Genomic DNA, 20,600 nt, shown 5'->3' on the forward strand with positions numbered 1-20,600 from the left:
GTAATTGATTATGTATGTAATGATTGCGTGACAAGTGATTGTTATGCCATATAAGGTCAAAGGTGTATACTATATAATTATCTGAATTAAAGAATAAAGTTAGTCTACAGTACGAATCGAAGTGAGCAGTTGTCTTGTTATATGCTGAGTTAGAGATATTCCAAAACCGACTTGCTGGTATAGATAAGGAAGGGATTTGGTTCAAGAAATACCAAACGATAACATTCAGAACAAGGGTCAGTGAAATGGTCAGTTCTCTCTTTCGGTTTATTGACGGTTGGCATACAAAGCGTAACAGTTTTGGTTACAGCAGATGTTTTATTTCTTTTCGTCACAAGTTTTAAATGATAAAATGCCTCGTAAGATCTGACGGATCAATTCAGAAATGTGAACACCAGGGGCGGATCTAGCTTTTCGCTACAAGGGGATTTGGCTCAGTAACACAGGGTGCGGGGGTATTTTTTGTTACACATGGCTTTCAGGCAGCCCAATTGGGGGGAGGGGGTTAAGCCCCTACCACCCCCCACCCCCCCACCCCCACACACACACCCCTTGAGCCGCTACTGATGTCTGCAGCGGAAAATTCTGATCTTTTCAATTCGTCAATATCAAAATCTGCTTTTTGCTTTTCCAATGATGCTTTGCAAGAAAACCTCACAGGTCCATCCCAGGACACTTCACGGCGTTTACTTGCTCTTCTGTTACCTTTTCTAACTCTGCAATATCAGCATCCGAAATTTCCGATCGCTTCCATTCGCAAATAGATTGAATCTTCACTGATTCTAGCTGCGAACTTGGATCATCCTTGCACGCATCCATGATTACTTGGATTCTCTCCGGCTCGGATACAGACAAATTCATTTCTGTTTTTAATCCCTGGGCGATCTGCTCTGCAGACTGAGTGGCCTTATTTTTGCAGATGTACATTTGAACTGATAGTCTGTTAAGCCTGCATTGTGCTGAGAAACCCTGTGCTCTCGCAGCCTTTCGGAGACTTGCTTTGACGTCGTCCTTGGAGGTGTAGGGCTCCCCGTGATGGTTAAGACATTCAGCAGAGTTGGCGTTGTGCGTTGTCACGGCTTCCTCGTACAACCTACTAATGTGCTTGCCTGCTTGACATCTGTCAATCACCTGTCAACAAATTAAAGAAGACAAGGGTTTGGTCAAATAAGTTACTTTAGTGTATCTGTTTCTTATTCAGCATAGCCCAAGTCTCAAGACCTAGCTGAGGCTATTGGATATTATGCTTCATATGGATACAAATGGCATGACTACAATGCGACGCTTGATACAGTAGCCACCTTAACGGGGTCACGGGTGGCCCATTGTGGTAGCGAGACCAGCGTATGAGGTCTCGCACCGCTGAAACGGGTTCGATTCCCGGTCGAAACATGGATAGTATCTTTTTGTTTCTCGGCCCTGAATTTGACTTGTTGAACGTATGTGAGCTTACTAGAAGCGTGTGTTCCTCAGTTCCAGGATGGGCTATTATAAATGCGTTTTAGGATTTTAGATGTCAAAGCGTCGAGTAGATAGGATGCTCTAAAACACACTAACTTTTTAACCTTGACAGTTTTGTGAAGATATCGATAAGAGTGCGTTGGAAGTGCCATCTGATTGACATCAACTCTAGCCAATCAGCACGGCAAAATGCTTCAGTTCGCATTATAACCCGCCGAAATACTTAGGAAGCTCATATGTGTCAATCAAACAATTTTTAAAAACTGGCAGATAGTCCCCTTGTCACACTTAAATCTTGTTTTGCATGATGTTATCAGGAGTCAGTCACAAATAAGGTTCTTTGAGCTGCGCGGAATATCCATCCGCTTGCCTGAAATTGCATGGGGTAGAATGAAGGCGATGAAGGTGGATAAGTGTAAAACAAGGGTGATGAAGGTGAATAAGGGTAAAACAAGAGTGATGAAGGTGGATAAGGGTAAAAGAAGGGTGATGAAGGTGGATAAGAGTAAAACAAGGGTAATGAAGGTGGATAAGGCTAAAACAAGGGTGATGAAGGTGGATAAGGGTAAAAGAAGGTGATGAACGTGGATAAGTGTAAAACAAGGGTGATGAAGGTGGATAACGGTAAAACAAGGGTGATGAAGGTGGATAAGGGTAAAACAAGGGAGATGAGGGTAAAACAAGGGTGATGAAGGTGGATACGGGTAAAACAAGGGTGATGAAGGTGGATACGGGTAAAACAAGGGTGATGAAGGTGGATAATGCTAAAACAAGGGTGATGAAGGTGGATACGGGTAAAACAAGGGTGATAAAGGTGGATGAGGGTAAAACAAGTGTGATAAAGGTGGATAAGGGTAAAACAAGGGTGATGAAGGTGGATGAGGGTAAAACAAGGGTGATGATTGTAAATAACGGTTGATGAAGATCATTGATGAGGGTCAATTTTAGCTTTGAGTGGAATCAAGGAAATATTTTCCTCTTTTCTCACTCTTCAAAGTGCAGCTAGCATCTTTTACGAATTTTTCATTTGTGTCTCCTCATGAACGAAAGCACCATCTCTGGTGAATGCTAAGAAATGAAAAGAAATGGTTCCGATACCGCTATTCACTCGTTTTCCCTCCACTCACCTGCCGGATCATACGCAGAGTTCTCAGCCTGCAACTCATAGTGTATGTCAGTTTCTTGAGGCAGCCGTTGGTGAACTCATTGATGGCAGTGCTAATACTCTGCGAGCTGTTCGAATACTTAAGGATACGTTTGTATTGAGGGATCCTTCGTACGCACCCACGGGCATCCCATGTTTTCACCGACCGTTGAATGCCATTAATGATTTCCCACACTCCTTCTAGAGCCCTTTGAAGTCCTTCGGATCGTATATTCGGGATCAAGTAATTGTTTCTCTGAAAGAGAGGATTCCATAAGCTAAGGTTTAAGATTTCTTTTGATGCACACCTTTGTAATGGTTTCGACCAATATTTGAAGATAAATTATGAGAAAAAAATCCAAAATAATTTGCTGAAAATAAATTATTTATTTAAATGCTTTATTTACCAAATTCAATTGAAAATTTTGTAACGGCTTCCCAAATCGTTCGATGGAAGTGGATGCTTTTTCACACTTGGTATTTTGCTAAGATGACAAAATGGCGGCTGGCAGAGGCTCTATCCTTATTTTTAAATATGTAACCGGAAAAAAGGGGTATGGCTACTAAGAGCCGCTTGGGTGTGTTGGGTGTCACCCCCCCTTTTTTTCGGGCTTTCTCGACACAGGGTTCCCATTAACATTGTAATAAAAATAAATGGTTTATTTTGGTCTGGAATTTCCAAACAGCGAGATTAATGAAGCATTAAATTTTGCCTATGTTTGTCTTTACTTACATAATCTATTAGTTCATCGAATAGTTCCCTTAGATCCCGTTCATTGGAGGACAAGTCTTTCTCTGCATTATCTAGTTTAGCCATGGCGTCTTTCGCTTGCCCCACCTTTTTGCTACATCCAACCAACGTACTGATGAGGTTATACAGGTCAAAACCTTGAGAAATTGGAATGTCATTAGATAACATGGCACCTTCTTAGATAGGGTATCTCTTGGCGGAAACCCTTTTACCCTAACAGGGGCTGAGTTCCCAACCATTCTCCCTCCATCCCTCCCCCCGGACCTGTTCTTCCCAACCAAACTATGCTTACAATTGTCCTAAACAGGGCAACCCCTTTTATCCGAACAAGGTACCCAACCATTCTCCCTCCACCCATCCCCCACCCATTCCTATGTGAATGCATGACCGATACGATCATCCCAATCAGGTCTCGACAGGTTCTCCGCCTATTTTCCGCAGCTCCCTACTTATCAGCTACTTACCTATGCTTACAATTGTCAAGGCCGGGCCTGCGCCTTTCAACACCTTCATGAATTTCATGGCTTTAACAGATTTTACTCCAAATCGTGATATAGCAGTTGTTTTTAGAAATCCTTTGGCTACGTCATCTGTAAACCCCAGGAGATTTTGTACCCTTGTTGGTGCGGCTTTAAATAACTTTGTGGCGTAATCGGCCTTGAGGGACTTGAAGATCTTCATTTAAAAATAAAAGGTTGAATAAATAAGGCTCGATTTCTTCTTCTTTTAAGACTCTCTAAATGGGTAGTAATAAAGGCGACGATGTTGTTATATATGATGAGATGATGGAAAATATTGATGATAACGATGATTTTAATGATTGACAGTATTTTAAATCGTCATATTTCTAAAACGAGTCCACAATATGATATTTTAATATTAATATTAAAATAGTCTTTAAACCAACCTTTCCTGTCTTAATTCTCTCCCATGCTTTTCTAGACATAAGGTCGATACCAGAGAGACCGGGACCAAATATCCAAGACCCCGCAATATTAAGGTTCCTTATCGTGGGGTTCGTGGCCTGGTCCAGCTTGTTCAGAGTAAGACTATCCACATCCGCCTCTTGCTGCAGGAGAACCAACGTTTCAGGCGATAAATTGTTACTAGTTTAGCTGGGTGAGGGGGTAGCAAACCGTAATATTTGTGAACCGTTAAAGCTCTATTAAGCCCTAAATCTCTTTAAAACTCCCCTGCAGAGCTTAACCTTTCAAATACTCTCTTTGCCTCCCTAACATGTTTCTTAGACCACAAGCGATTATTGTTTGGTTGAAATTCAAAAAGAACACCCGATGTCGTTTATGTAGGGACAAGCTCAATGAATGCTTTTTTGCAAATTACTATAAAAACTTGACAGGGCGTTGTATTGGGAGGGAGGGGAGGGTAAGAGTTCAGGGATCGTACTCACCGATAAAGTGTTTTTGATCTGCTATAAAAACATTTGCGCCTCCCTTCACAAATTCTTTCAAATTCACACATAAATCCATAATCCATAATGTAGATGGGCTCTGTTGCCCCAGCAGCCCATTTACCCCCCCCCCCCCTGACGATAAGGACCCCCTCACCCCTCCCCCCTCGTCTGCCACCTATTTGAAGTTTCACCTTGATAGCCTTGATTTTCATGTTAAGAGCTTCGTCAATTTTAGGGTCGATCGTCTTCAGGATTTGTTTCTGAAGGCTAAGGATTTCCTCTAGCCTGCTCCACATCTTTCCAATGTCTTTCGCGAGTTCCTCCATACCACTTTTAAAGCCCAAGGCTATAAAAACAACGTTTGATGTCATGCCTGGATCAAGTGGAGATGGGAGCTGCTTAAGGCTATAGGATCAAAGTTCGGGTGACATGCCTGGATCAAGTGGATATGGGAGCTGCTAAAGGCTATAGGATCAAAGTTTGAGTGACATGCCTGGATCAAGTAGATATGGGAGCTGCAAGGTGGGATGGGAGTCTGAGTATTTTTTGTTTCGAAAAAGACATTTTGTGCACAGTCCCCCTCATTTCCCTGTCACGTTTCAGGTCGAATTCTACCTCCCCCAGAGAACGGTTGGGCTAGAAGCAAGAAGGCTTCGATAGCTCAGTGGTACGGGCTTTGATTTTGAAGGCAAAGGTCTCGGGCTCAAATGAAGATCAGCTCAACAGGTGTAAAACATATTAATATTATGCTTGTGGTTGTTGCCTTCTACCGGGGGCAGGAATGACTCGATCAGGTTTTTTAGATGCTTACCTTTTTTGACACCTTCGTCTACTTTTTTAGAACGATCAACGATGTCTTCTTTTCGATTCTTGAATTTGTTCTCGAAGTTGCAAAGATATTTGTAGCCCACCAGACCACAGCATCCCTTTATGTCATAGATCGTCTCAACCGTGGTGGCCACAACAGCGGTCACCACACTGACGATGAGAAGGAACAGACTAAAAAAGAACTCTGTGAAATGTAAAACCAAACTTGATGTTAGCCCTCAAGAAATGTTTGTTGGAAAATGGTCTAGTAAATTTCTTATTTTTTTTCTAGTACACAAGATACCGATTTACTTACAAAATAAAAAAATATATATCTTTTAATGCCGCGTTTTGTAATCAACTGCCAGTGGTCCTTCATAGCTTTTAATGGCATCACAGGGTCAATAGACTGGGGTGGGGCATCACAGGGTCAATAGACTGGGGTGGGGCATCACAGGGTCAATAGACTGGGGTGGGGCATCACAGGGTCAATAGACTGGGGTGGGGCATCACAGGGTCAATAGACTGGGGTGGGGCATCACAGGGTCAATAGTCTGGGGTGGGGCATCACAGGGTCAATAGACTGGGGTGGGGCATCACAGGGTCAATAGACTGGGGTGGGGCATCACAGGGTCAATAGACTGGGGTGGGGCATCACAGGGTCAATAGACTGGGGTGGGGCATCACAGGGTCAATAGACTGGGGTGGGGCATCACAGGGTCAATAGTCTGGGGTGGGGCATCACAGGGTCAATAGACTGGGGTGGGGCATCACAGGGTCAATAGACTGGGGTGGGGCATCGGGGGAAAGAATCTCCCTTAGAGAGACATATAGATCAACGACACTTGTAAATCGCGCGCTCTGATTGGTCAAGGGTCCATGTGTCATTAAAACTGGATTGTAAAGTAGGAAAACATATTTGTTGTTGTATTAAACAAATAGATCTCATTGTTTTGTGAGTCTGTCCTCTAATATATCGACTGTGTCTCGTCGCGTACTTGTTTGTTCATGACATGCTGTTACGTCTTCTGTGCATCTTTTAGAGGGCAGGCCCACGCAAAAATGAGATCTATTTGTTAAGTACTTACTTTTCTGCGCTTTGCTATGTCTGGCGAGACCTGAAGTACCATCTGAAAATATAGATGACGCCGCTATTATGATCGAGTACTGAAGTGTTCTTCCAAGCAGCTCAGACCCCAAATTCCCACGGTTCAACTCGTACCACAGCAAACCCGATCAGAACTTGGACTAGCTTCAAGTCTTTGTATAAAAGGGTTTTTTTGACTAGAAAATGTGTTTATTAATCAAAGAAGTTCTAGGCCCGTGTAGTCCGACACGAGCGGCTGCAAAGCAGACTAAGGCCCGTGCAAACAGCGCCAACAGCTTTGCTTGCACCGCTAGTCTCGGTTGACCGCAAGACAAAGGTTCGAAATGTTTGCAAACCGAATTACTTTACAGGATTTTCCAACATGGTGGGCAACAACGCCAGCATTGCTAGGTCAGCGGACGTCAGCGGACAGCCAGTGGACGTAAAATGACCAGCAATATTAGCGGTTAATTAAACGGGGCTTATGTACATAGGGCTTATTTACACGGGACTTATGTACACGGGGCTTATGTACACGGGGCTTATGTACACTGAGCTTATGTACATGAGGCTTATGTACAAGAGGCTTAAGGGCACGGGGCTTATGTACACGGGGCTTATGTACACAGGGCTTATGTACACGGGGCTTATGTGCACAGGGCTTAAGGACACGGGGATTATTTACAAGAGGCTTAAGGGCAAGGGGCTTAAGGACACGGGGCTTATGTACAAGGGGCTTAAGGACACAGGGCTTATGTACACGGGGCTTAAGGACACGGGGCTTATGTACACGGGGCTTATGTACATGGGGCTTAAGGACAAGGGGCTTATGTACAAGGGGCTAAAGGACACGGGGCTTATGTACACGGGGGTTATGTACAAGGGGCTTATGTACACGGGGCTTATGTACACGGGGCTTATGTACACGGGGCTTATGTACACGGGGCTTATGTACACGGGGCTTATGTACACGGGGCTTAAGGGCACAGGGCTTATGTACACAGGGCTTAAGGACACGGGGCTTATGTACAAGAGGCTTAAGGGCACGGGGCTTAAGGACACGGGGCTTATGTACAAGGGGCTTAAGGACACAGGGCTTATGTACAAGGGGCTCAAGGACACAGGGCTTATATACACGGGGCTTATGTAAAAGGGGCTTAAGGACACGGGGCTTATGTACAAGGAGCTTATGTGCGGGATTTGAGAGCCCTTTCCGCCACCGTCATTCAATTCAGGCCCTCCTCCGCTTTAATGAGTTCTCACGTACTTCTGTGCGGCGAAGTGCTTCCTTCGGAGGCTTTTGGGCTGTCATCCTCTTCATAGTCGAAGTGGTCGCCATCTGCAAGGGACAAAACACTTCTTCAATACTCTAGAACGAATCTGCAAGGGGCAAAACACTTCTTCAATACTCAAAAAGGCATCTCTACAAATACAAAAGAATGCTCGAAGTGGTGGCATCGTTCATTTCCATTACAAGAGTACTCGTTCTATACGAAGGATATGTCACTAGTTTTAACGACATCAGGGTTCATTTTAAAAGATGGGCGAAGTGGCACTTTATCCGAGGGTCAAACACAACTGTCAATAAATGAGAGGTCTTTTTTTTCTAAAAAGCAATTACTACAATGCATAAAAAACCTTATATCAGATATTTCCGTTAAGAAGAACAATTTCAAAAGAATTTGCAACAAATTTTCATAACAAAAGACAGCTTACATAAAGACGGCATCTGTTGTATCGGTTTGTAGGCTGAGACGAGCTACCATTTAGCATACACTACGCGTCTACTCTCCTTGATAATTGAATTCTATATGGTGAAAAATTCATGAAAGTCGTTCACTCACATTTTTCGCGGTAGTATCGTGCAATTGTTGCTTGGATTTCCGGGTCTGGATAGGCTAAGGTAGCGCAGATCAGATAGTGGTTGGTTACCAGACAACAGATGAACAGAGCCCATCTCCATGACGATCGGAATCCCATGATACCCCAGTCTTAAAATAGTTCAAATTCAGTCAAGATTTTTATTTGGCAACTTTCCTTATAAGGTATAATATAATATAATATCCTATCCCTAACCCTACACCAAGTACTGAACAGGGGTGATGTACTTAGTGACACCATGCATATCGCCACATGGTAACCCCCTATCCCTAACCCTACATCAAGTACTAATTGGGGGTGATGTACTTAGTGTGCTGCTTAGTGACACCATGCATATCGCCACATGGTAACCCCCTATCCCTACATCAAGTACTAATCAGGGTTGATGTACTTAGTGACAACATGCATACCGCCACATGGTAACCGACCTGCGCATGTGACATAAGATAGCTCCCTCCCGTGTCGTCATGTTTTGTTAATAGATGAAGCAAAGAACAAAAGGGATAAAATATATAATAAATATATTTCTAGCAAGGGACTGGCACGAGGTTAGGGAATGGCTTGATCAGACAATGGGCTATTCTATTTCGCCAATACGTGTTTTATATATTTATTTTCATATATATAACAGCCTATGTATATGAGCTTTTCGCAATGTGCGAAGTAGAAACTGAAAAAAAACAAGTTCGCCAGATACGTGTAACAGTCCTGTCTGTAGCGGACAATGTTTGCCAGGAAACAGAAAATATTAAATTAACATCATCTCCCAAGGCCTTAGATAAACTCTTTAATTTTAAAACAAAAAACTTACTGACAGTTTTTTAGCTGCTAGAGGTGCCCGCGTATTGAGAAAACAACAGAAAACTTAGCATCCAATGAGTAACAAGCCCGAAGATAAAGTTAGATAGTAGATTTTTTTTTCTCCCAATAACTGACACCAACTTTGATTTAAAAAAACCATGGAAAAATGTAAAAAATTTCGCTTCATTTTCTTCCATGGCTCCCCATAGATGTTAAATATGATTTGGGTTATTTCTGGGGAATAAATAGACATATCACCCACCTTTCTGGTCCCACAAGTGTATAATGATTTTAGCAAACGAAAGAAATATCGCTTAAATAGGCGCATTCGCATGACATCATACCTGTGCTACTGGCTATTTTACAGGTTTGTAATAAGGTCATAATGCCATGAATGATTTCTACCAGCTTGTTCTAAATGTAGCGATGTAGAGAAACGTGTCTACCAGCTTGTTCTTAATGTAGCAATGTAAAGAAACGTGTCTACCAGCTTGTTCCAAATGTAGAAATATAGAGAAACGTGTCTACCAGCTTGTAAATGTAGCAATGTAAAGAAAAGTGTGATATCGGATACCTACCTGCCATCTAACTCATATTTCACTCTGTTGCAATTGTTGCGAAGTGACGGTTCTCTGTGAAAGCAAGGGGCACCCTAAAATGTATTTGTTTGCTTAGAGGGGGAGGGGGATTATACTAGGGACTACTACTTTTCCCTTCTAAGAGTAGCATAAAACAATAAGCATAACCTTTTTAAGATTGCAAGTAACTTTGTCTTGGTTCACTAATATAAAAATGGGGACCATATATCATTGTTAGAGACGAGCTTAATAGACACTAGTTAATACAGATATTTAGGAAGGACAAAAAAGCTCTTAGGCCAAAAAAAAGCCCCCATTAGCCGCCCCTCCCTCTCAATATAGCCCCTCTACAAGGCCTCCCCGAGCTCATTAGTTCTTTTAAAATAGTTGTGGACGAAAATGACCCACTACACGAACATTCAAGAGTAATTCTAATAACCTTCATGTCATAAAAATCATTTTTTATAATCATTTTTATGTCGATATTTATTTGAATCCAGAAATCTATTAACCTTTAAGGCATGAAAATCATTTTTTAAATCATTTTTATGTCGCTATGTATTTGAATCCAGAAATATGTGTTGATTCTGTGAATCCCTTTATATCTTTATCTCTATAACTACCCAAGAATACCTCACAGATCCATCCCAGGACATTCCACAGCGTTTACTTGCACTTCTGTCACGTTTTCTAACTCTGCAATATCGGCAACCGTAATTTCCGAGCGTTTCCATTCGCAAAATATCTTGAATCTTTTTTGGTGCCAGCTGCGAGCTTGGATCTTCCTTACAAGTATCCATGATTGCTTGGATGCGTTGAGGATTGGATACAGATAGATTCATGGTTGTCTTTAATCCTCGGGCGATCTGAACTGCAGACATCACTGCCTTCTTTTCACATATACACATTCTAACTGGGAGACTATTGAGTTTGCAGTTTGGAGAGATTGCAGTTTGCTGCCTCTCGTAGCTGTCTCTTGACGTCGTCCTTGGAGGTGTAGGGCTCGCCGTATTCGTTAAGACATTCAGCAGAGTTGGCGTTGTGGGTTGCCATGTCTTCCGTGTAAAGCTCGCTAACCGACCTTCTATCACCGTCTTGGCAATCTTCAACTACCTGTTATCCAAAACAGAAAGAAAGACTGTGACGCTTATTTTCAAATTAGAAAAAAATGACAAAAAAATGGTCTGTGCGAGATTAATGCCCCACTTCCGTCACGTATTATCTCACTCCATCACGCAATATACCACTTCCGTCACGCATTTTTCCACTCCGTTACGCAATTTACCACTTTCGTCACGCATTATCCCACTTCCGTCGCGCATTATTTTACTCCGTCACACAATATACCATTTCCGTCACGCATTATCCCACTTTCGTCACCTTTTTTTACCATTTTCAGAGTGTTCGACCTACACGTCATTGTGTATTTCAGATTCTTGAGACAAGTCAAGTCCTTGATACCAGAGTCAGTCAGTTGATGATTCGCTCCAGCTCTTTCCACATTTCACCGATACTTTTCGCCAGATCTTCCATTTTAGACTTCAAGTTAATAGCTGAAGAAATAATACTTGAATGTCAGAAATGAATGTGAAAATATTATGAACCCATTTGAAGTGCGAATTGTTTCAGACTTAATTTTTGACCCGAATTAAAAAGGATTTGCAAAGGGTCTAAATCTGAATCTTTTTTTAAAAGCTGAAAAGCATTGAAACGCGGAAAGAGCAGCATTCTTTGTACGAGTTGACAGGGCGTATTAATTACCTTTTTCAATTCCCTTATTCACTTGATGAGAACGATCTACAATGTCTTGTTTTTTAGTTTTGAATTTGTTCTCGAAGTTGCATAAATAGTCATAGCCCAATCCACAACATCCCTTCATGTCGTGAATTGTTTCTATCGTTGTTGCTGCAACTGTCATTAACACGCTAACGATGAGTAGGATCAGACCGACGAGACCTGAAGGAAGAAAAAACATTTATATAGCAAATGTTCGATTTTGCGCCGAGATTCCAATAATTGCATCATGCATTGCATCATTGCATTTTTAAATTGCATTTTAAAAAATGTTATAATTAATTGCTTTTTCACATATACCAATAATAATAAAGATAATTATTTTAAAAAGATTTTTATAGTCATTTTAAAGATATACTGATTTGCATGGTATATCCAACCAAACGATATATATTTTGTTAACTCTGGGGGTTCGTCCGAACCCCCCACTGGCTATGGGCCTGGATATCCCTAGTAAAGATTATATATTTTACTTGTGTGTACTCACTTTTCTGCGCCTTACCGTGCCTGGCAAGACCTGATGTAGCATCTGGATACAGGAAAAAAAACAGATGACAGCCATTGAAGGTACAAAAAGGATGGGCGGGTGGGGGATGACCATTGTGGCTGGTATCTCATTCCTACTTCCCCACCTCTCCCTACCCCAAGTCAGCTTCGTATATTTAAGCGTCCAAATCTTTGCCGCAATTCTGGTACAAGCAATAAACATGAAACTTTTATAACAGCAAAAACTTTATGGAAGAGCAAAACATCCGCCTGCAACCCCTCAAGCTTTGTGCTGCAGCCACTTCCCTCTAAAAACACCCTAAGGATCAACCCCTGACTTGACGAACCTAAGAAATAACAATGTTTTCGTTCTTGCTTTCTTCTGTGTGGCAAAGTGCTCCTCTCAAAGAGTGAATTACTTACTTCTGTGTGGTAAAGGGCTCCTCTCAAAGAGTGAATTACTTACTCCTGTGTGGTAAAGGGCTCCTCTCAAAGAGTGAATTACTTACTTCTGTGTGGCAAAGTGCTTCTCTCAAAGAGTGAATTACTTACTTCTGTGTGGCAGTGCTCTGTAATATCCTAGCGCCCTTGCACACTCATACCGCTGACCAATAAAACTGAGTTGACATCCAAGATGGCGTCCCCCATGTAGCGACCGGTTATTTCAGTGGCGATGAGAGGAAAAACAACGGAGAAAACCGCGTGTGAAGACCGGGAAATCAGACAGAAATCAGCAAGAGTCGTGGAAGAAGCTTGGAGAGAAAAAAATAGAGCTCCAGCGGGAGAATTTAGCGAGAAAATCGAAGAAAACGACGAATTCTGTCACGTGTCGAAATGGGAGAGAACAAGCAACCTCACGAAATCAGGGTTTTGACGAGTGGTAAGTCTCTCAGAATCCAACCCTTCAGCATACCGACGAATCAGTTGGAGATTGGAAGAGCCTGGAAGGAATGGCTTGAAGATTTTGAAGAGGAGGTCGAGTATTTTGAAATCAAAACAACCGAAGATAAAGTGAGAGCAATGAAGATTTATGGAGGACCTGAGATCAAGAAACTAGCAAGAAACTTACCAAAGCCGACGCCAAGCGCGGATGACAACGACTTCACGAGAATGAAAAGGAAACCTAACAACCATTTCCTGCCGAAGAAGAACAAACACCACGCAAGATACACGTTTAACAAACAAAAGATGGAAACGAACGAGAGTATTGTCACATATGCAGCCAGAATGAGATACCAAGCCAAGGAGTGCGAGTTCGGTACTCAAGAAGATGAGAGGATTCTAGAGCACCTCATCCAGACGATCTCAGATGGAGATTTAGTCAAGAGAGCAAAAGAGAAGAGATGGAATTTGACCGAATTCATAGAAAATGCTGGCCAGAAGGAGGAGATTAATAAACAGGTGAATGAAATCAAAATGATTTCAAAGTGGCCAAGATTCAAACACAAAAGAAGCCCCAAGCCAAGAAACCCCCATCACAACAAAGAAGTGGAGAGGCGAGAAAGAAGGACAGGCACAAGTGTGACTATTGTGGGGAGACTGGTGCACACAAGCCGGGGAAAGACTGCCAAGCCTATGGGAAACAATGCCTAAAATGTGGCAATAACAACCACTTCGCAGTTTGTTGCAAGTCAGAAGGTGGAACAGAAGCAAGCATAGAAGAAGATTCAAACGTATCCATCAAGTCAGCCATGAACCAGAGCACGAAGATTCCAGCAGTGGATCGGATTGTGGGTACCTGGAGTTAACTTCCAAGCACCTATCCCATGTGAAGATAGTGACATCAGGCAAGCCCAAGGGTACAGTTTTGGTTAGACTTGGAGACGTGGATGCGCAGGTCGAACCAGACAGCGGCGCCAGCGTCAACGTAATGGACGAATACCAGTACAAGGCACTTTCCCACCGCTCTGACGAGATTGGAGATTTGACAGACTGCAGAGAAAAGCTGAAGACCATCCAGACAAGCCTTCAGGTGAAAGGAGAGTTTGAAGTCACCATACGAAACAAAAACCGAGGTGCAAAGACTCGCTTCGTGGTGATAAGGAGAAGAATGGATTCGCCGCCACTCATAGGAAGGGAGACATTGAACGAGCTTGGAATGCTGAAGATCGACCCAGAAGGGTGTATCAGAGAACCCAATGATCTAAGAATCAAAACGGTGAAGCAAACAACGAAAAGTGAAGAAATTGCCAAGCAATTCGAGAAGGTCTTTGACGGCATTGGCTGCTTCCAGGACAGGACAGGCGAGCCGATTGAGTTCAAGCTGGAGATGGACCCAGAAGCAACTCCAGTGGCACAGCGACCAAGGAATGTTGCCTACTACCTGCAACAACCCCTCAAGAAATGGCTCGATCAGGGAGTTGAACAAGGCATATTTGAACCGGTGCCAGAGGGAGAACCCATCACCTGGTGTTCGCCATTAGTCATTCAGCCCAAACCGATGTACACAAAGACAGACAAGGAGAAGCTAGAACCACAGATGATCAGAGCAAGCATAGACATGAGGGTACCAAACTTATCAATGAAGAGAAGCCGCTGCATTCAAGCCCCGATAGTGGAAGATTTCACCCATAAGCTCCGTGACTGCAAGATATTCTCCAAGCTAGATCTAAGGCAAGGATACCACCAGCTGACTCTGGACGAAGAGACCAGGTAGGTCGCGACATTCAGCACGCCATGGGGAAACTTCACACCCCGAAGACTTGTCTTTGGCGCCAAGTCCTCACAAGATGTATTTGACGAAGCAATGTTCAAGGTATTCGGAGACATCCCCAACTGCATCAATCAGCGAGACGATATCCTGATCGGAGGCAGAGATGAAACAGAACATGCTGAGACGCTGAGAACAGTCCTCCAGAGAGCAAAGGATCACGGGATAACATTCAACGGGGAGAAGTGCGAATTTGAGAAGCAAGAGATTGAGTTCTTTGGACATGTTTTCACCAATAATGGGCTCAGACCAGCGCCGGACAAGGTGAGAGCAGTAAAGAAGAGCGAGAGACCTGAGGACAAGGAGGCGGTGAGAAGCTTTCTCGGAATGGCGGGGTATCTTGACAACTTCATCAGCGCCTACGCCACCATAGCCGCACCACTATTCGAGCTAACGAGAAAAGAAACAAAGTTCCACTGGGGAGAACGAGAAGAGAAGGCGTTTCAGGAGATCAAGGAGAGCATCTCAAGCGAGACAACAATGGCATACTTCAACCCCAGACGCCACATCATACTCCGCACGGAGGCAAGCTACCACCAAGGACTTTCCGCTGCGCTGTATCAGCAGAGAGACAAAGGAATGCAACCTGTACACTTCATCAGCCGCACGATGACCGACACCGAGAAGAGATACAGCCAGACAGAGAAGGATGCACTAGCGATTAAGTGGGCCAAAGAGAGGCTGAGGATCTATCTGCTAGGTGCACCAAGATTCAGAATCGTGACCGCACACAAACCCCTACTACCCATGTTCAACAAGGCGACTGCGAAGATGCCCCCACGAATAGAGAAATGGGTGATGGAAATGCAAGACGTCGACTTCGAGCTGATCTACGAGCCACGGAAGGACGAGCAAGATCCACTAGATTACCTTTCCAGGCACCCCCTCCCGGAGACTGGGGACGACAGCACAGAGAAGATCATCAAGTGGACCGTCGATGCTGACCACGCAGTTGTGCTTAAGAGAATCAGGGAAGAGACACTGAAAGAGAAGACGTCGCAGAAGTTGGCAGAGAGAATAGCAAGATGTGACTGGGAGAAGTTCAGAAGAGATAAGGACATACAGCCATACTACCAAGTGAGGCAAGAACTCTCAGTTGCTGAAGGACTGATCTTCTTCCTGGAAGAAAGAATCGTGCTTCCTGAAGTATTGCAGAGAAAGATCGTCAAAATCGGACACAAAATGGGACACTTAGGCAAGACAAAGACCAAGCAAATGCTCAGAGAGAAGTATTGGTTCCCAAACATGAACAGCATGATAGATACAGCAGTCGATCAGTGCTTCAATTGCCAAGTAGCAACCAAAAGCCACAAGGAGGAACCTATCAAGCCAACCCAAATCCCTAGCAAACCTTGGGAGACCATCTCAACAGATTTCGGTGGACCGTACCCAGACGGACACTACAACCTCGTGGTTATTGATAAGAGGAGCAGATATCCAGTTGTGGAAAGAGTGCCAAGCACAAGCCTGGGACCAGTCAAGGAAAGGATGAAGAACATCTTTGCAACATATGGCACACCCAAGAGGGTAGAGAGTAACAATGGACCACCATTCAATTCCGGGGACTATGAAGAGTTCGCAAAGGAAGAAGGATTCGATCCCCACAGGATAACGCCAGGGCATCCCAGAGCAAATGGAGAAAGCGAGAAGTTCATGCAAATACTAAACAAGACTGAACGCATAGCAACCCTTGAAGGGAAGGACAAGTACGAACGGCAAGAAGCCATGCACAACATGCTAGTAGCATACAGATCGACACCCCACCCTGCGACAGGAGTAACACCTTATGAAGCCATGCGAGGAGTGAGTGTTAGAACCAAGCTAGACTACACACCACCAACCACAGGGAGAACAGCCAAGGAGGAAGCGATAGATGCCAGAGATGGAGAATACAAGAAGAAAATGAAGGCAAATCGAAAGAACAAGAATACAAAGGAGACAGCTCTAGAAGATTACGTATTGGTGAGACAGCAGAAGAGAAACAAATGGAGCACACCATACGAACCAGCCTTCTACACTGTCACAAACATTGAGGGATCAAAGGTGACAGCACGCAGAGCTACAGATAGCAGGACGGTATGCAGAGACGCAAGCCAGTTCAAGCTCGCTAACTGTATTATCAACACAGCGGACGAAACCAGAGAGAAATCGTGTGAGGGAAAACTATACATGCTCAAGCCAGAGTGCAGTGATCAACCTACTCAGAGTGCAAGCGTAGCGACAGAGATAAGCGACAGCACAGACAAGACGGAGGAAGAAAGCAAAGAAACAGCTAACGCTGAACCACAGCCTAGAGAGGACCACGAGACACCAGAGCTGAGGGAGCGAGGGAGAGGCGCAAGCCGAGTTACCTCAAGGACTATGTTACCAGTTAGAAAACAAGATACTTTTCTTGAGACTTTACTTACTGTAAGAGAACTTTATTGATTACTTTATTGAGTTGATCGTTAGAAATGTTAAGATTGTATAGAGCTATTCTTTTTAAAGTAAGGGAGAAATTTAATATCCTAGCGCCCTTGCACACTCATACCGCTGACCAATAAAACTGAGTTGACATCCAAGATGGCGTCCCCCATGTAGCGACCGGTTATTTCATGCTCCTCTCAAAGAGTGAACTATTTACTTCGGTGTGGCAAAGTGCTCCTCTCAAAGAGTGAATTACTTACTTCTGTGTGGCAAAGTGCTCCTCTCAAAGAGTGAATTACTTACTTCTGGGTGGCAAAGGGCTCCTCTCAAAGAGTGAATTACCTACTTATGGTGTGGTAAAGGGCTCCTCTCAAAGAGTGAATTACTTACTTCTGTGTTGCAAAGGGCTACTCTCAAAGAGTGAATTACTTACTTCTGTGTGGCAAAGTGCTCCTCTCAAAGAGTGAATTGTGACGACTCACGCGAAAACGTACCTTAGAGCTTCTCAATTCCGCGAATTAACCCGCGAAACTGGCGCGAGCGTTCCGCGAAACGGGTGCGGGCATTCCGCAAAATAAGCGCGAGCATTCCGCGAGATAAGCGCGAGCATTCCGCGAGATAAGCGCGAGATGGGCGCGAGCTTTTCGCGAGATAGGCGCGAGCGTTCCGCGAGTTAGGCGCGAGAGTTCCGCAAGTCAAGCGCGAGCTTTTGCAAAACGGGCGCGAGCCTTTCGTTGTTGAGTCGCGAGCACATAACGTAACAATCGGCAAAAGGGCTGAATCTTTCGATTTCCAAAGTCGGTGAAACGCGATAGACATCTACTGAGGTCTTTACCTTAGAAAAAGCCTCTCTTAGGATAGAAGTAAACAAGTAAGCAAGTATTTGAGTTTGGTTTCGTTGAGATCTCGAGTGCTAGCAAGGGAATCGAACGGCAAAGTCGCTACGATGCTACATAATGACAACAGCGCTATTACCAATCGCCTCTTGAGGGATAGCTTGATATCGACTCCGACAGTTTGACATCAGTCGGAAGATGTTTCGCTCGAAGCCTTGGCTGGTTCTCTAGAAGCCATATACTTGGTTAAGAAAACAACGTTTAAACATACGATGGTTTAAATATATAGAATCATACATAAAATTTTATTAAATCTAGTCGTAGTAAAGTTATTTTTCTACATATACACTCGAACAACGATGCTTCTTAAGGTGCGTTCGGCTGGAGCAATGTAGCGATTGCGACAATCTTTTTTGTGGTATCTATTTGATGCGTGATTTTTTGAGCGAAGATAAACCGGCGTGATTTATTCGCCGCCGACATGTTAACATACCGTTGTTCTTCAACAAAGACACTCGAACAACGAAACCCCCTCCCTTCTTTATGAATTCCTAGATCCCCCCTGGATCTTACGCGTAACTTTTTTTTTATCAGTTTATCCCTTAGGCGAATTGTACTTTAAGGGATCAGGCTATTGTATATTCTCTAATAGATCACGATAAGTGCGTCAGCTTTTTTATTTACGTTACAGCGTGTGAGACTTTACACTTCAAATCGCATGATTTATGATTTTTGGACGCTATAGTCGGTTTGAGACCCCCACACCCTTGGCTGTGCCAAGGAAAATATGAACTCTAGAATCTGAAATGCTCCTAAGAAATTCAAGGGAGTAGCTTACGAGAGGTTTAACCACAGTATTTACTAAAACCTAAGAACACAAAACATCTTAGATTTCGTGCATTTCCATGTAGCTTGCTTTTGTTGTTCTGGGCACAAAAAATGTCATATGCACGTGCGTGATTGGACAAAAAGGTACAAAGGCTAAAGGGAGCAATCTTATCCGTAAAGCTTCATGCTGCCATACGGTGTTTCAGTGCATGTCTGGAAGTATGGTCTATTTTTTCTCATTTTACCGGATCTGGACGAAGTTCGATTCTCTGCCATGTCTTCGATTTTTTTTTCACTGTTTACCAGTTATGTACCGAGTGAAGTACCGAGCACAGGCTCACCGTTTTAACCCGGGTACACACACACACAAGACAAAAATGCTTGCTCGTCCTTTCTACTGGGAACAAGATTGGGAAAAACGCAACCCCGTTTCTATTCTAAGCATTGTATAATCAAAAGAAATTTAATTTATTTGATCATTTATACCTGTAGTATAAATCTTGCTTAGAATAACTATTATTCAAGCCGAACTGATATCCAAAAAACTAATATAATAACATTGTTATGTCTACAACTAAAAAAGTGTTTGCCCAACTTTTTTGAAACTTATAAATGTTTCAAAGAATCTTCACCAGCCAAAAGCGATAGCATCAGAACCTTCTTGTCTTACCTTGATATGACTTTTCCCTGCCAACTTTTGAACCCAATAGAATACAGGAATAAGTGTTGCACTCTGTAGATCATTGGTATTTCCAGGTATTCGATAACGCTTGACTGGAACGATACATTTGCTGAGCGTGACACCTGCTGCGGTCACACCTAGTTGCGTGACTCATTGTATCGTAATGCCCACCTCTTGTTCTTACCAGGGCCTGTATTGAGATAAAAAAAACGTAACGTGAATCTTTTGAAATTAAATATTCAAGTTTGGACACATAATAATTCAGGGGTGGTAGGGCGGTTTCCTAACGAGTCACGACTTATCGGAATTCACATTTCACGGCAAACATTTTCGAGCATTCGCAAAGAATCGGGGAATTGATGACCGTTTTTGATAAGAAAATAAGGTTTCTTCGTGGATGGGGTTGGGACAACATGTTCAAATGTTACAGCCAAATTCGTTGTTGCGCGACCTCGGCGCAAAGTCTTTGTCTCGTTTGGGAATAGCGCGTAGTGACACAAGCTTTGGGGGTGGTTTGTCTGGTTTTGATTGTTTGGTTAATTGACTACGCGCTATTTCCAAACAAGGAACGAAATTTGGGATTCTGTGAGGTCGCGCAACAACGAATTTGGCTATAATTGAGAAATAATCGTTGATAAAATATCTCCTTCCACGAAGCGTCAATTGTCCATTTCACGATTCATGAATCTAAAATAACTCAACCGACCCTAATAGTTGAGAAAGTTGTCAATCATATAATTTCTTCTTGAGAGAGAAGGAAATTCATAGATCCGACATGTCAATCACGCGCGCACGAATAGCCAATCAGGAAAGAGCATGAAGATGCAATAACAGCCTTCATGTGGTTACTTCAATTACATATAACTGTATAAGAATGAGACTGTCGTTTGTATTATTGCTGTAAATCTTGAAGTTTGCCGGTAAAAATTGTAGTTAA

The 20,600-nt window shown here is 43.2% G+C and overlaps 1 protein-coding gene across 5 annotated transcripts; it reads right to left on the bottom strand.

Moving 5' to 3' along the window:
* Window positions 1–249: 249 nt before the first annotated feature.
* Window positions 250–19,752, bottom strand: LOC116617804. 5 transcript variants are annotated; one of them, XM_048728764.1, is made up of 16 exons: window positions 19,652–19,752; window positions 12,203–12,244; window positions 11,683–11,877; window positions 11,335–11,474; window positions 10,555–11,034; window positions 9,922–9,975; window positions 8,506–8,652; window positions 7,929–8,000; window positions 6,663–6,704; window positions 5,579–5,779; window positions 4,959–5,113; window positions 4,264–4,425; window positions 3,821–4,031; window positions 3,339–3,493; window positions 2,589–2,861; window positions 250–1,131 (listed from the first exon to the last, which is right to left on the bottom strand). In XM_048728764.1, exons 6-16 carry the CDS (start codon window positions 9,926–9,928, stop codon window positions 655–657), a joined length of 1,902 nt encoding a protein of 633 aa, XP_048584721.1. In that variant the 5' UTR covers window positions 9,929–9,975; window positions 10,555–11,034; window positions 11,335–11,474; window positions 11,683–11,877; window positions 12,203–12,244; window positions 19,652–19,752; the 3' UTR covers window positions 250–654. The 5 variants fall into 5 exon arrangements, with proteins under 5 accessions (XP_048584721.1, XP_048584723.1, XP_048584720.1 ...); XM_048728766.1 differs by lacking the exon at window positions 11,335–11,474 and adding an exon at window positions 18,293–18,380 and having other exon boundaries at window positions 19,652–19,684; XM_048728763.1 differs by lacking the exon at window positions 11,335–11,474.
* Window positions 19,753–20,600: the final 848 nt, after the last annotated feature.

Source organism: Nematostella vectensis, chromosome 6 (assembly GCF_932526225.1).
Source record: "Nematostella vectensis chromosome 6, jaNemVect1.1, whole genome shotgun sequence".
Classification (NCBI taxonomy): Eukaryota; Metazoa; Cnidaria; class Anthozoa; order Actiniaria; family Edwardsiidae; genus Nematostella; species Nematostella vectensis.